General features: G+C 36.5%; 1 protein-coding gene across 1 annotated transcript in view; it reads left to right on the forward strand.

Moving 5' to 3' along the window:
• Positions 1 to 10,697, forward strand: part of BTAF1 (B-TFIID TATA-box binding protein associated factor 1) — a 103,675-nt gene extending 92,978 nt beyond the window's left edge. The window contains exons 30-33 of the mRNA XM_040486909.1: positions 4,949 to 5,160; positions 6,617 to 6,776; positions 7,155 to 7,325; positions 9,137 to 10,697. Of these exons, the coding sequence (XP_040342843.1) occupies positions 4,949 to 5,160; positions 6,617 to 6,776; positions 7,155 to 7,325; positions 9,137 to 9,280 (687 nt within the window). The 3' untranslated portion in view covers positions 9,281 to 10,697. The remainder of the gene's footprint in view (positions 1 to 4,948; positions 5,161 to 6,616; positions 6,777 to 7,154; positions 7,326 to 9,136) is intronic.
• Positions 10,698 to 12,271: the final 1,574 nt, after the last annotated feature.

Here is a 12,271-nt window from a genome sequence, read left to right on the forward strand (position 1 = left end):
TTTTTTTTTTTTTTTTTTTTTTTTTTTTTAGTTTGTTTTGAGAGAGAGAACACAAGTGGGGGAGGGATGGAGAGAAAGAGAAACAATCCCAAGTGGCAGAGTCCAGTGCGGGGCTTGAAATCATGAACTGTGAAATCATGACCTGAACCCAGATCAAGAGTTGGACACTTAACCAACTGAGCCACCCAGGCGTCCCAAATCTTGTCATGTGTTGATGGACACAATGGTTGTTTCCACCTTTTTGGCTATTGTGAATAATACTGCAGCGAACGTTGGCTTGTAAGTGTCAGTTTAAGCCCCTCTTTTTAGTTCTTTTGGATGAACTAAACCTAGGAGTGGAATTGCTGGATCATCTACCAGTTCAGTGTTTAACTTTTTCAGGAACTGCCAGAATGTTTTCCACAATGGCTGTTCCATTTACATTTCCATCTGCAATGTGCCACGATTCCAATTTCTCCACATCCTAGCCAATGCGTACTTTACTATTTTTTTTATTGCAGCCATCCCAGTACGTATGAAATGCTAGCTCATTGTTGAAAATGCCGTTTAACTTTGGATCATTTTTAAATTGTCTTTTGGTTGAATTTTAAGACGACTTTTTTCTCTTTTTTTTAAGTTTATTTAATTATTTTGAGAGAGTGTGCATGAGCAGGGTAGGGACAGAGAGAAAGGGAGAGAACCCTAATAAGCAGGCTCCATGCTGTCAGCATGAAGCCCCACGTGGGGCTCAATCTCATGAACCATGAGGTCATGACCTGGGCCAAAATCAAGAGTTGGACACTCAACTGACTGAGCCACCCAGGTGCCCCTAAGAGTTCTTTTATATTCTAGGTATTAAGCCCTTATCAGATACATAATTTTGCAAATATTTTCCCCCATTCTGTAGATTGTTTTGACTTTCTTTAGTAATGTGTTCCATGGTTTCTGATGAGAAATCCAATGTTGATCTTATAGAGGATCCCCTTTACATGATGAATTCATTTTTCTTCTTGCTGCTTTTCAGATTCTCTTTCGATAGTTTGATTATAATATTTGTCAATGTGTATCTGAGTTTTTTTGGGAGCTGCCTACTCTGCCATTTTCTTCATGTCGCTGTCTTAGTGTAGCTTTCAAAAACAGAATTTTTGAAAATTCTAAGATTTCAGAAATAAATATATCAGAAATAATTGGTTTTTAAAAGAACCAGTTGCAAGCACCAAATGTTAAAACTAACACCATTTAGTTCTAACTAGTCTTAAAAATTAAGAGCTTACTAAAAAAAAAAAAAAAAATTTAAGAGCTTACTGTAAAATGTGGACTTTAGTCATTGTTTTTGCTTTCTGTAGTTATTCTGGCCTAAATTTCATGAAGAATAACTAATAAATGAAGATTTTAGGTTTCACATGGGTTAGTATAGAAAATGTTATATAATGACATATATGACATCCAGGTATGTATCTTTATATCACTAAATGTAAAACACTGGATTTTTATCATAAAATGATAGAATGAGTATTGCTTTTAGATTTTGTCTGTAAATGGAATCGTTTTCTTATTTGGCCAAACTAATTTTGTACATAAAATGTTCATGATTTTCTTAACATAGCTGATAAAGTTATAAGATATACTTAGTCAAGGAATCAGCTAATTAGATTTCCAAAATCATTTGCATTTCATCCACACTTTAGTTATATTATAGGCTTTAAATTATTTTTAGTTTCTCTTTTTGCACATTTTTCTCTGCAGTTATTAAACTGATCTCTCATTTTAGAAGCTTATTGTCACTCTGAAGCTGAAGTGTCTGGAATTAAGATGCTTAGGAACTGTACAACTTAGGCCCAGATTGTTTCTGGCCATACTTCTAAGACTTTTGTAGAATCCATCTTTTCCATTTTCTCAGTTCTTTTCAGCCATTCAGAACAAAAGTTCTATCTGAGGGGAGAGAAAACAAGCTTGCTTTCATCTAAAATATGTCTGTTCAGGGGCGCCTGGGTGGCACAGTCGGTTAAGCGTCCGACTTCAGCCAGGTCACGATCTCGCGGTCCGTGAGTTCGAGCCCTGCGTCAGGCTCTGGGCTGACAGATCATAGCCTGGAGCCTGTTTCAGATTCTGTGTCTCCCTCTCTCTCTGCCCCTCCCCCGTTCATGCTCTGTCTCTCTCTGTCCCAAAAATAAATAAACGTTTGAAAAAAAAAAATTAAAAAAAATAAAATAAATAAAATAAAATATGTCTGTTCTCTGAATTAGGGGAGAAGTCTTATTTGCTTTTTAAAAATCTGGCACTAGAAATACAGAAACCTGTATATCAGCAAGTACTAGTCCCAGAATTATCTAATAATGCCAGAATTTTTAAATTTCAGGATACTGAAATGATGAACTCAAACTGTAGGTGAAATTTAACGGAGATAAGCAAAGTCAATTTTAAAAGACTTAGATACAGGGGCGCCTGGGTGACTCAGTCAGTTCAGCATCTGACTGTGGCTCAGGACATGGTCTCACGGTTTGTGAGTTCAAGTCCCAGCAGCAGAGCCCGCTTGGGATCCTCTGTCTCCCTCTCTCTCTGCCCCTTCCCTGCTCGCACACGCACATGCAAAAATAATAAATAAAAACATTAATTGGCGAACATTTCACAGAATAAAGTTGAGTTTGATGGTAGGTTCACTGTAAACCTACTGTATGAATTAGTTGCCGGTAAATAAATCTTGTATGATCTTGGGTTGGATTAATAACAGTGGAAGAATGGCCAAAATGAGGGCATCATAGATTCACTGTCTTTTGTACCAGTCACACCAAATTTTGCGTATCATTTAGAGTTCTGGGCACTATAAGTGGAAGATCAAAAAAGAATCCAGAAACTGTTTTACCCCAGGGTTTTCAAGCTATTCCTCACATAATTTAGCCTGTGCTGAAGTTAGGGCAAGATAAAAGTAAATTGCTCTCTAGGGAGGCAGCTGGCCTCTCAGATACCCATATCAAGTGGCTCTGGTAACCATTTTCTAGAGAATAGTAATCAACTCTTCAAGGCTGCAAACTAGATTTTGTCAGAATACTTGGAGTTCATCAGTCTTCTCAGGGCAAACTCAGGTTATAAGAGATTATTGGGAAAGCCAGAATGCCATTTCTGCTGCCAGACAAGAATATTTATGCCAAATGATATATCCATACATCCAGTAGGATAGCTACCTGGAAGAAGATACTAGGAAGATTGTATGGTAAGTGTGGACTTGGAGACAAAGTCTTAGGTGGACGTTCTTAAAGTGACTGGTTGTGAGGTTTGATGTTGCTGCCTAAGGGACTAAAAGATAATTGAATGTGTGTGACACAGACATTCTGATAAATTCTCTTCAGAACTCCTCTTTTATAGAAACTATATAGAATATTCCACTGATGATATCACATTTCTTTATACTGGGCACCACCTAGTTATACTCTCCTAAAACACCTCAGATTTTTAAAAATCAACTTAGCTTAAATGGTAATCTGATTACAGACTTAGGGGCAAGAGATAGAGGTAATTACATTTATCAGATTTCTTTATTCCATCTAGAGGAATTCCTTGGTAGTATACCATATGTATACTCTCTATCAAGGAGGGAGGAAAAGCTTAGGGCAGTCTAATTAAAATTTACAATTTAAGGGCTGCGAAGGTAGAAGAGAAAGAACATTTGTTCTTCCCCTAGGATCAAATTATGACAACACTTAAAACAATGATGACGGTACATAGGAAGTGTTGCGTACCAGTTAGGCTCATTAGAAACTCAACGCCCAAAGCTTTTATTGGGTCTGATCCTGTAGACTCCCTCTGCCTAGTATATACCAAAATTCTAGACTCCCAGAAAGAAAGCAGGTCTCAGCATAATCCTGTTGTTTGCATAATAGTTTAAGCACAGTAGCCACCCTTATCAGGTAGAAAACAATGGGCAGACTCTCAAAACCCAAGTTTCAAGACTTCTTTCAGCCAAGGACAGACCTTGCAAGCTGGGCTTTCTAAGAAAAGCTTTTCCAGTCTGTTATGTTAACTTTTTTTCTGCATAATATTCTGAGAGTTTTACCTGGAACTTGGGAGTTTGCTTGGATTTTGGTTATCTTTCCCGTTTGAGCTTTTGGTTTTCTAAGTAACCTTCATTAGTAGAAAGGAGAAAGCATCCTGCGTTGAGGTCTTACATTTTGGGCAGAATTCACTATCTTAAGGTCCTTGGGGATGAAGATTAATACTAGGCATTTTAGTTTCACAAACAGATACAAACATTGTTCTCTTGGATTTTGTTCATTTAGTTCTTTTTCTTTTTTTTTTTTTAAGTTTATTTTGAGAGAGAGTACACACGAGTGGGGGAGGGGCAGGGAGAGAGAATCCAAAGCTGCCAGCACAGAGCCCAGTGCAGGGCTCAGACTCACAAACAGTGAGATCAAGACCTGAGCCATATTCCCGAGTCAGATGCTTAACCGGCTGAGCCACCCAGGCACATTTATTTATTGTAGCTGCTATGTGCCAAGCACTGAACAATTTAAGTAGGCAGGAAGTACAAAAGATCTATAGCAGCATGGTTCTTGCTGTTAAAGATCTTGGTTGATAATTCTTTCTTTTTTGTAATTTTGATTTCGGCCAGATTTAGCTGCATTGTTTTCTTTATACTCTGTTCTTTTATAACTTTTCATGAACTGTTTTGCTTAAGGATCATCTTTTTCAGTAAACATTTATTGAGACTCTAGTGAGCCTCAAGTAACTCAGAAAGGGGGAGAAGGACCTGTTAGAGAATCTCCTGAAGAGGTAACCAGGAGATTCTAAGCCTGAGCACCTCAAAACTAGTTCCAGAGGCTTCAGGATGACAGATTACAGCTCAGAGTGCTAATGTGCTTTCCAGGTGACAGATAAGTTTAACCTTTTCTTAGCATAAGGGAAAGTATTTGTCACAGTGAGATTGATTATACTTTATTAAACACCTATATAACAACTGATTCTTTTTTTCAAGTTGCTGTTGGACTGCGGTTTGGGAAATGGCAGCACTTCAGAGAGTGGCACAGAGTCTGTTGTGGCCCAGCACAGGATACTGATCTTCTGTCAGCTTAAAAGCATGCTTGATATAGTAGAACATGATCTTCTCAAACCTCACTTACCCTCTGTCACTTATCTGAGATTAGATGGCAGCATACCTCCTGGTCAGAGGCATTCCATTGTTTCACGGTAAGTGGCTTCTAAAACTCTTAGAAATCAAGCTATAGTCAGTTATCACTGATAGAGAAGTTTGCCTCATGAAACATTGTTTGGCTAAATATCTGCACATGTGTTTTGTTACTGTATAATTCAGCCCAACTAAATCATTTTTAAAATTTAGAACTCCAAAAATATAATTGAATAGTTTTAGTTTAAAAAAAAAAAAAGTGTGACAATGTTAGGGAGGCACTATGAAGGGCTTGGAAGAAATTTAAGGCATCAACAAAAAGTAGAGACAACTACATTCCCCCCTCACCTTTTTTCGGGAGTTAGGGTAGGAAGAAGCAAACAGATGGCTTAGCTAAGATCTCTGACTGATCTCTGTGTGTGTCTCTGCCGAGAACAAGTTGGAAGCTGGCCCAGGTAGGAAGCCGAATTGGTGAGTGTGGTATTTCTTTTATTTTTTTAAGTAGGCTCCACATCCAGCGTGGAGCCCAACACGGGGTTCAAACTCAACAACCCTGAGATCAAGACCTGAGCTGAGATCAGGAGTCAGACACTTAGCCACCTGAGACACTCAGTCACCTCCAGTGTGGTGTTTAAGTGTGGTTTGCATTCTGTGCTTTAGAAACCTCAGGGGTTGGGTTTTTAAATGCAGATTCCTAGGTTCTGTCCCAGACCTGCTGACTTCTAAGAGTGAGCATTTTTTCGTAAGCATCCTTGAGAGATTGTTAGGCACAGTAGTATTAGAAACCTACAAAGGGGCTTTGGAGGTAGGCAGACCCAGCTGTGACTCCTGACTCTAGACATGTTCTGTTGGTCATATTTATCAAAAATAAGGACAGTAATAATATCTTTATACAGCTTTTTAAACAAATACCATAATGTATATAAAGTCTAAAGCCCCACCTTTTGATTCATAGTGAGAATGTAATAAGTGGTAGCTTGGCAATAATGTTAGGTAATAATGTTTCTAGAAGCTATTAGATGTCAAAACACAATTGTAGCAAGCACCTCATTCTCTAATTTTCCTGACTGATCTAGCCTTTTCCCCAATTCTTCTCTTCTGTCTCCACATGTTAAAGGTTCATAGTTGGGTTTTGTCTTCATTAGTGTTTAATTACATTTTTGCAATTTACTCTTTATCTGGCATCCTAAAACACAACCCAGACTTATTTCTGTTTGTGAAATATCTGAAATGTTCTAGAATATATTCTTTCTACTGTTGAAGGTGTTATGTATATTTTTAAAAAATGTCCACATCATATATTTTTAAGTAAGCTTTATGCCCAGTGTGGGGTTTGAACTCAAAACCCTGAGATCAAGAGTTGTATGCTCTGCCAACTGAGCCAGGCAGGTGCACTTTTATCATAGATTTTTAAAGCAGTGTTCTCATTTGTGCTATTTAATTGTTATTTAACAGTCCAGTTTGTTATAGAAACCTTAGAAATGTATTAATTTTATTTTTTAATATCTATACTTTTAGGTTTAACAATGATCCATCCATAGATGTTCTTTTACTTACAACTCATGTTGGTGGCCTAGGGCTTAACTTAACTGGCGCTGACACGGTAGTATTTGTGGAGCACGACTGGAATCCTATGCGTGATCTACAAGCCATGGACCGGGCCCATCGCATTGGGCAGGTAAAAAGTCATCACTGACCAGTGTTCACTTCTGCACTGGGAAAAATAACCCATCCCAAAAAAGACAGGGAGCCTTGGTTTAAGTTCCTTCTCTGATGCTGAGTGTTGTGACCTTAGGCAAGTCACCTAATACTGTGCCACCACTTCCTCATGCATTAAGTAAGGTACTTGTGCTGAGGAAACCTTGGATACTGTCCATTCCTAATATTCTCTGCAAAATGATAAGATTTGAAGCTCATTAAGCCAGGTAAAGAAAGAAAACCCAACCCTAATTAGATACAAGTACTTAGTTAAGGTATGCAAGCCCCCTGACTTGGTGAACCTCAAAGTTTATCAGTTTATTTGTGCTGCAGCTGCTTAACTTCTTTTTTCATTCAGAAACGTGTGGTTAACGTATACCGATTGATAACCAGAGGAACGTTGGAAGAGAAAATAATGGGTTTGCAAAAATTTAAGATGAACATCGCGAATACTGTGATTAGCCAGGAGAATTCTAGTTTGCAGAGTATGGGGACAGATCAACTTCTTGATCTGTTTACTCTTGATAAGGTAAAGAACTTATACAAACTTATACAATTTGCTTTATCTTTAAGGTGTTCACAAACTTCTGGGACTGCCTGGTGAATGTATTAGAGTGAGTGGCAAAAGGCATTCACTTTAGTATTAAGTAGGCAACCCTTTGAAGGGATTTTTGATGTCCAGATAAAATTCTTCAGGATACTAAGGGATGTTTGAAGTTTGGACTTCCTGATGGCCATCTTTAGTGTTTTGCCTCAAGGTTTTTTTTTTAGCCCTTTCCTGCTAAAAGACAAGTATCACTGGAGTCAGCTAGACCTGGGTCTGTGTTTTTTGCCCTGCCTCCGATTAACTAGTGACCTTAGGCAAATTAACTTCTTCCCTCAGAGACATCTTTGCTCTTGGGAGGATAAAAATGTCTGTATCACTGCATGGTTGTGAAGGGAAAATGAAATGGCATATGTAAGCACTTAGAAAGGGTACCTAGTAGAGATTCTCAAAAATCATAGACAGCCATTATTGTTACTGTGGATGATGGAACTAATACATTGGATAACAATCCATAATCAAAGGATGCAGCAGCCAGAAGTATTATTCAGTCTAATAATGTAGAACTTAATAGGATTGGATTTAAAGTCCTGCATAGGTTCAGGAAGTCAAATGTACACACAGTATAAATTATGGTGAGAAGTGGCCTTATATAATCAAACTAGCTTTAATAACAGAATTGTAATGTTCAAATATGAAAGAAAATAGTTCCATTACAGCTCACATTTAGAATATTATGTCTGGTGCTAAGTGCTACATTTTAAACAGTAATTAATTAAGTCCTCAAGAGATAGCCAGATGGAGGCAGGTTCTTCAGTCATGTCATATGAGTAAGGTTGAACAAGATATGTATAACCTAGAAAAGAGAAGGCTCAAAGAAACCTAGATTGCTATTTTTTTTTAACGTTTGCTTATTTTTGAGAGAGTTGGAGAGGGTCAGAGAGAAAGGGAGACAGAGGATCCAAAGCAGTCTCTGCGCTATCAGTGCAGGGCTCGAACTCACCAACAGTGAGATTATGACCTGAGCCCAAGTCAGACAGTTAACCGACTGAGTTCCCCGGGTGCCCCTGGATTGCTATTTTCAAATAGTTTTTATTCTGTTTGAAAGAATATTCTTATGGGTGAATTTCAGCGAGCAGAACTGTGCTTAGCAGATGTTCTTGGGAAGCAAAAGCTATTACCATAAAGGATCCTATTGTGACATTTGGCAAAATTTGAACATGGACTATATCACATAGGTGTTAAGTTCCCTTAATTTGATCATTATACTTTGGTTATGTCAGAGAACATCCTTATTCTTAAAAATACAGGTTGATTTTGGGGCACCTGGGCGGCTAGTTGGTTAAGTATCTGACTTTGGCTCAGGTCATGATCTTGCATTTCTTGAGTTTGAGCCCCACGTCAGGCTCTGCTGACAGCTCAGAGTCTGGAGCCAGCTTCAGATTGTGTCTCCCTCTCTCTCTCAAAAATAAATAAACATTTAAAAAAAAAAAAAAAAAGAATACAGGCTAAATCCTATCTAGGATAAAAAGGCATAATATCCACAACTTAAATGCTGATAATTTATATATTTAATATATACATATACAATTAATGAGGTCTTTGGAATGTTCTTATAATTCTTCTATAATCTTGAAATTCTTCCTAAATAAAAAGCTTAAAATAAAATTGTTAGGAGATCATGAACTTGCACATTGCTTGAAGTGTTTAATTCTAATGAATGAGTGCAATGTTAGGAACTATAATTTCTGAAGTTAATAATCTTTCACTTTATCTTTCTGCCAATTTTTTTTAAGGATGGCAAAGCAGAAAAGGCCGACACCTCTACTTCTGGAAAAGCAAGTATGAAATCAGTCCTTGAAAACCTGAGTGATCTTTGGGATCAAGAGCAATATGATTCAGAGTACAGCCTGGAAAATTTTATGCATTCTCTCAAGTAACTATCAAATATTGTAAATGCAATTGCTGCTAGTTCAGTTACATTTCTGCTGATATTCAGCAAATTTCAAAGTTTATGGTGAACTTTTAGCTCAATGTGTAAATAGATCTGAAGAATATTCAGCATAACGCTGGTTCTTGTTTCACTGGGGGGAACAAGTTATTCTCAAATATTTGCACTGTATTAAATTTAAATGTTAATGTGAAATGGTTTAAATTTTACGTGCTGAATAGCTGCAGAGCAGAGGAACCAAACCAGGTTTACATGTGCTACCATGAGGTGTTCTTACTGGGAACGAGCCTCCTGTCTTTACATAGTCCCTTTGTGCAGGATAATATCCATGAGTACTTTAGTGTTCATGTACATTTTTTCTTTTAAATAGAACTTGTTTTTATAAATGATTAAAAATAGGGCTTTTTTTTTTTGTATAAAAGCCTTAATGAGCCATAATTTTAAGAATAATGACTACAATATTGGTCACTCTTGGAACATGAAAATCTTAGACAATGAATTGAACCTGGCCCTTGGTGGAAACCTTTATATATTTAATGCAGATGCATAGTGTTTTTCAAATCTTTAACATCATTTTGTCAACTTTTAAAATATATCAACTATTCTAAATACAGGTAATGGTCTATTTAAGGCTATCATAACATCCTATTAAGAGGGTGTTTTTTAATTTATCTAATGGCTAGGATATAGCCCAATTCAGAGAACATATGTACTCAATAGGTTTCAATCATATATATATATATAATATATTTTTTGTAACTATGAACATATACAGTTTTCCAGAAGTAGATTTTACACTGTTTAGAATTCCAAACCTATGGTGAAAAGACTGTTTATTGTAGTAATGCATGACTGAAGCATAAAAGGGAGAAATAAATCCTTTATATACACAAACATACATAAATACACATATCTATATGCACAGATGTACCTATCCTGCATCCTACAAGGTGCTTGGTATTGGCACTAAAATCATGTAGATATAATGGGCAGCAATAATAATTGGGCATGAAGATGATTAGTGTTAGAAAAGTGAGCCTCAATGGTGAGGGTGGGTATATGTGTATAGATATGCATGTATGTGTATGTATATAATTTTATAAATTTCACACATAAATTAATACATGCCTGTGTGCATATATATGTATGGGATATATTTGTATATACATGTACAGGTAATAAACATCCCCAAGGTTTGTGGCTGGCCATACACATAGGCATCGGTTTATAAACCATCAGACCTCAGCTGTAAAATAACAACTTTTTTTTTTTAAATCATTAAAGTTATACTGTTCTGCAGCATTTAGACATGGACATTTGTCACATTTCAGTAGCTTTGACAACCATACTATAACATTAAATCTAGCATTCCATGGAGAATAAAAAATAAGATTGAAACTGTAAAATATATGCACTGTGTGTTATTTGTAGGAAATATCACTAGAAGAAGAAAAAGAAATTACTAGTTCACATATAAAAGTTTTAAAAATCTCAACACTTTCCTTACTAAATGGTTATTTCTCCATTGTTTAGGATTTAAATTCAGATTGTAGAAGAGCAAGAGGAAACTCTTATCTAGAACATCCATTGTACCTAGCACTGGGTAGCTTGAACAAGTCTACCTGAGTTTAATTTTTATTATTTGCTGTTTCCATAAGTCAGCTATTTAACATAGCTCATAGTAACTGATGTTTTCTAAGACTACATAGGCAGCAATATATAGACAGGAAGGGGCACACCATAAAAGTTAAAGGTCTTTTTCCAGTTTGAAAGGTCAGATAGGCTGGAAGTTAGAATTATATTTTGTTTTGGTCATTTTCATCTCACAGTTTTTTTAAGTTTATTTGAGAGAGCAAGGTGTGAGTGGAAGAGGGGCAGAGAGAGGATCCCAAGGAGGCTCCACGCTGTCAGTGCAAAGCCCAATGCAGGGCTCCATCTCAGGAACCGTGAGATCATGACCCAAGCCAAGATCAAGAGTCAGATGATTAACCGACTAAGCCACCCAGGTACCCCAAGAGTAAAATGTTTCTAGAAGCCCAGGCAGGAAAATGATAAATGATTATCTCTCAGTGGAAAAAGAAGGGTCGGAGGTCAGAGGAAGACTTAGTGTGACTATAACATTAAAAAAATAACCATTTGAATTAAAATTAAATCATACATTCCAGCTTTCCAAATAAAAACACAAACAGGTAAGAAATGTTTTCAATCAAGTGATCCATTTAAAGTCACAGTAGTATAGCTGAAGAGTAATGGATACATAGGGAAAACTGAACTGAGTAATGAGTGATTAAAGATTTTTACAGCTGTTAATTTTGTGGAGTTATAAGGATGTGGTAGTTAACATTTTTTAAAAAGTGTGCATGTGGGAACAAAAGCATAAAAGAATGTTGATAATATTTTAAGCTGAGTAATGGGTTCATGGATAGCCATTGTACTAGTTCCCTTTTTGTGTGTCTATTTTTAACTTGAAATTTTCGATAATTATCGGTCATCAGTTTTTCCTTTATGAAAAGCTTACATTTTTAGCACTAAAGAAACATTAAAATTTGGGGTTCTGGATATAATTTTTGTTTACGTATCCACAAAAATTTCTCCAAAAATTATTCTAGTCTTTCAACAAGAGCCTATAATGTAACAAGAGTGAAAGTCTCTGATGTTGAGACTGAATGAACCAGTAAAGTATAGCCTTATTCCTTCTAGATTGTCATGTAAGCTTATTCAAAAGTAAACACTTCTAATAACACCACATATAAAGTTTTATAAACTATTCTAAAAAGTGAAGCTGTTTGAGAACACAACCACTTAGAGGCAAAAGTGGTGTAACTATAAGAGTGTAATAGAAATTATAGAAAAGCAGCTACTGTTCCATTACATATCGGTTACAGATATTTAATCCTAATTGTATATGTCCTAATTAAGGATAGACCTCAATTTCCTAGAATACACACTGGCATTGGTGTAATCTAAAGTGAAATTGATT

The sequence above is a fragment of the Herpailurus yagouaroundi genome, unplaced genomic scaffold, assembly GCF_014898765.1.
Source record: "Herpailurus yagouaroundi ecotype Mexico unplaced genomic scaffold, PumYag 163, whole genome shotgun sequence".
NCBI classification, from domain to species: Eukaryota; Metazoa; Chordata; class Mammalia; order Carnivora; family Felidae; genus Herpailurus; species Herpailurus yagouaroundi.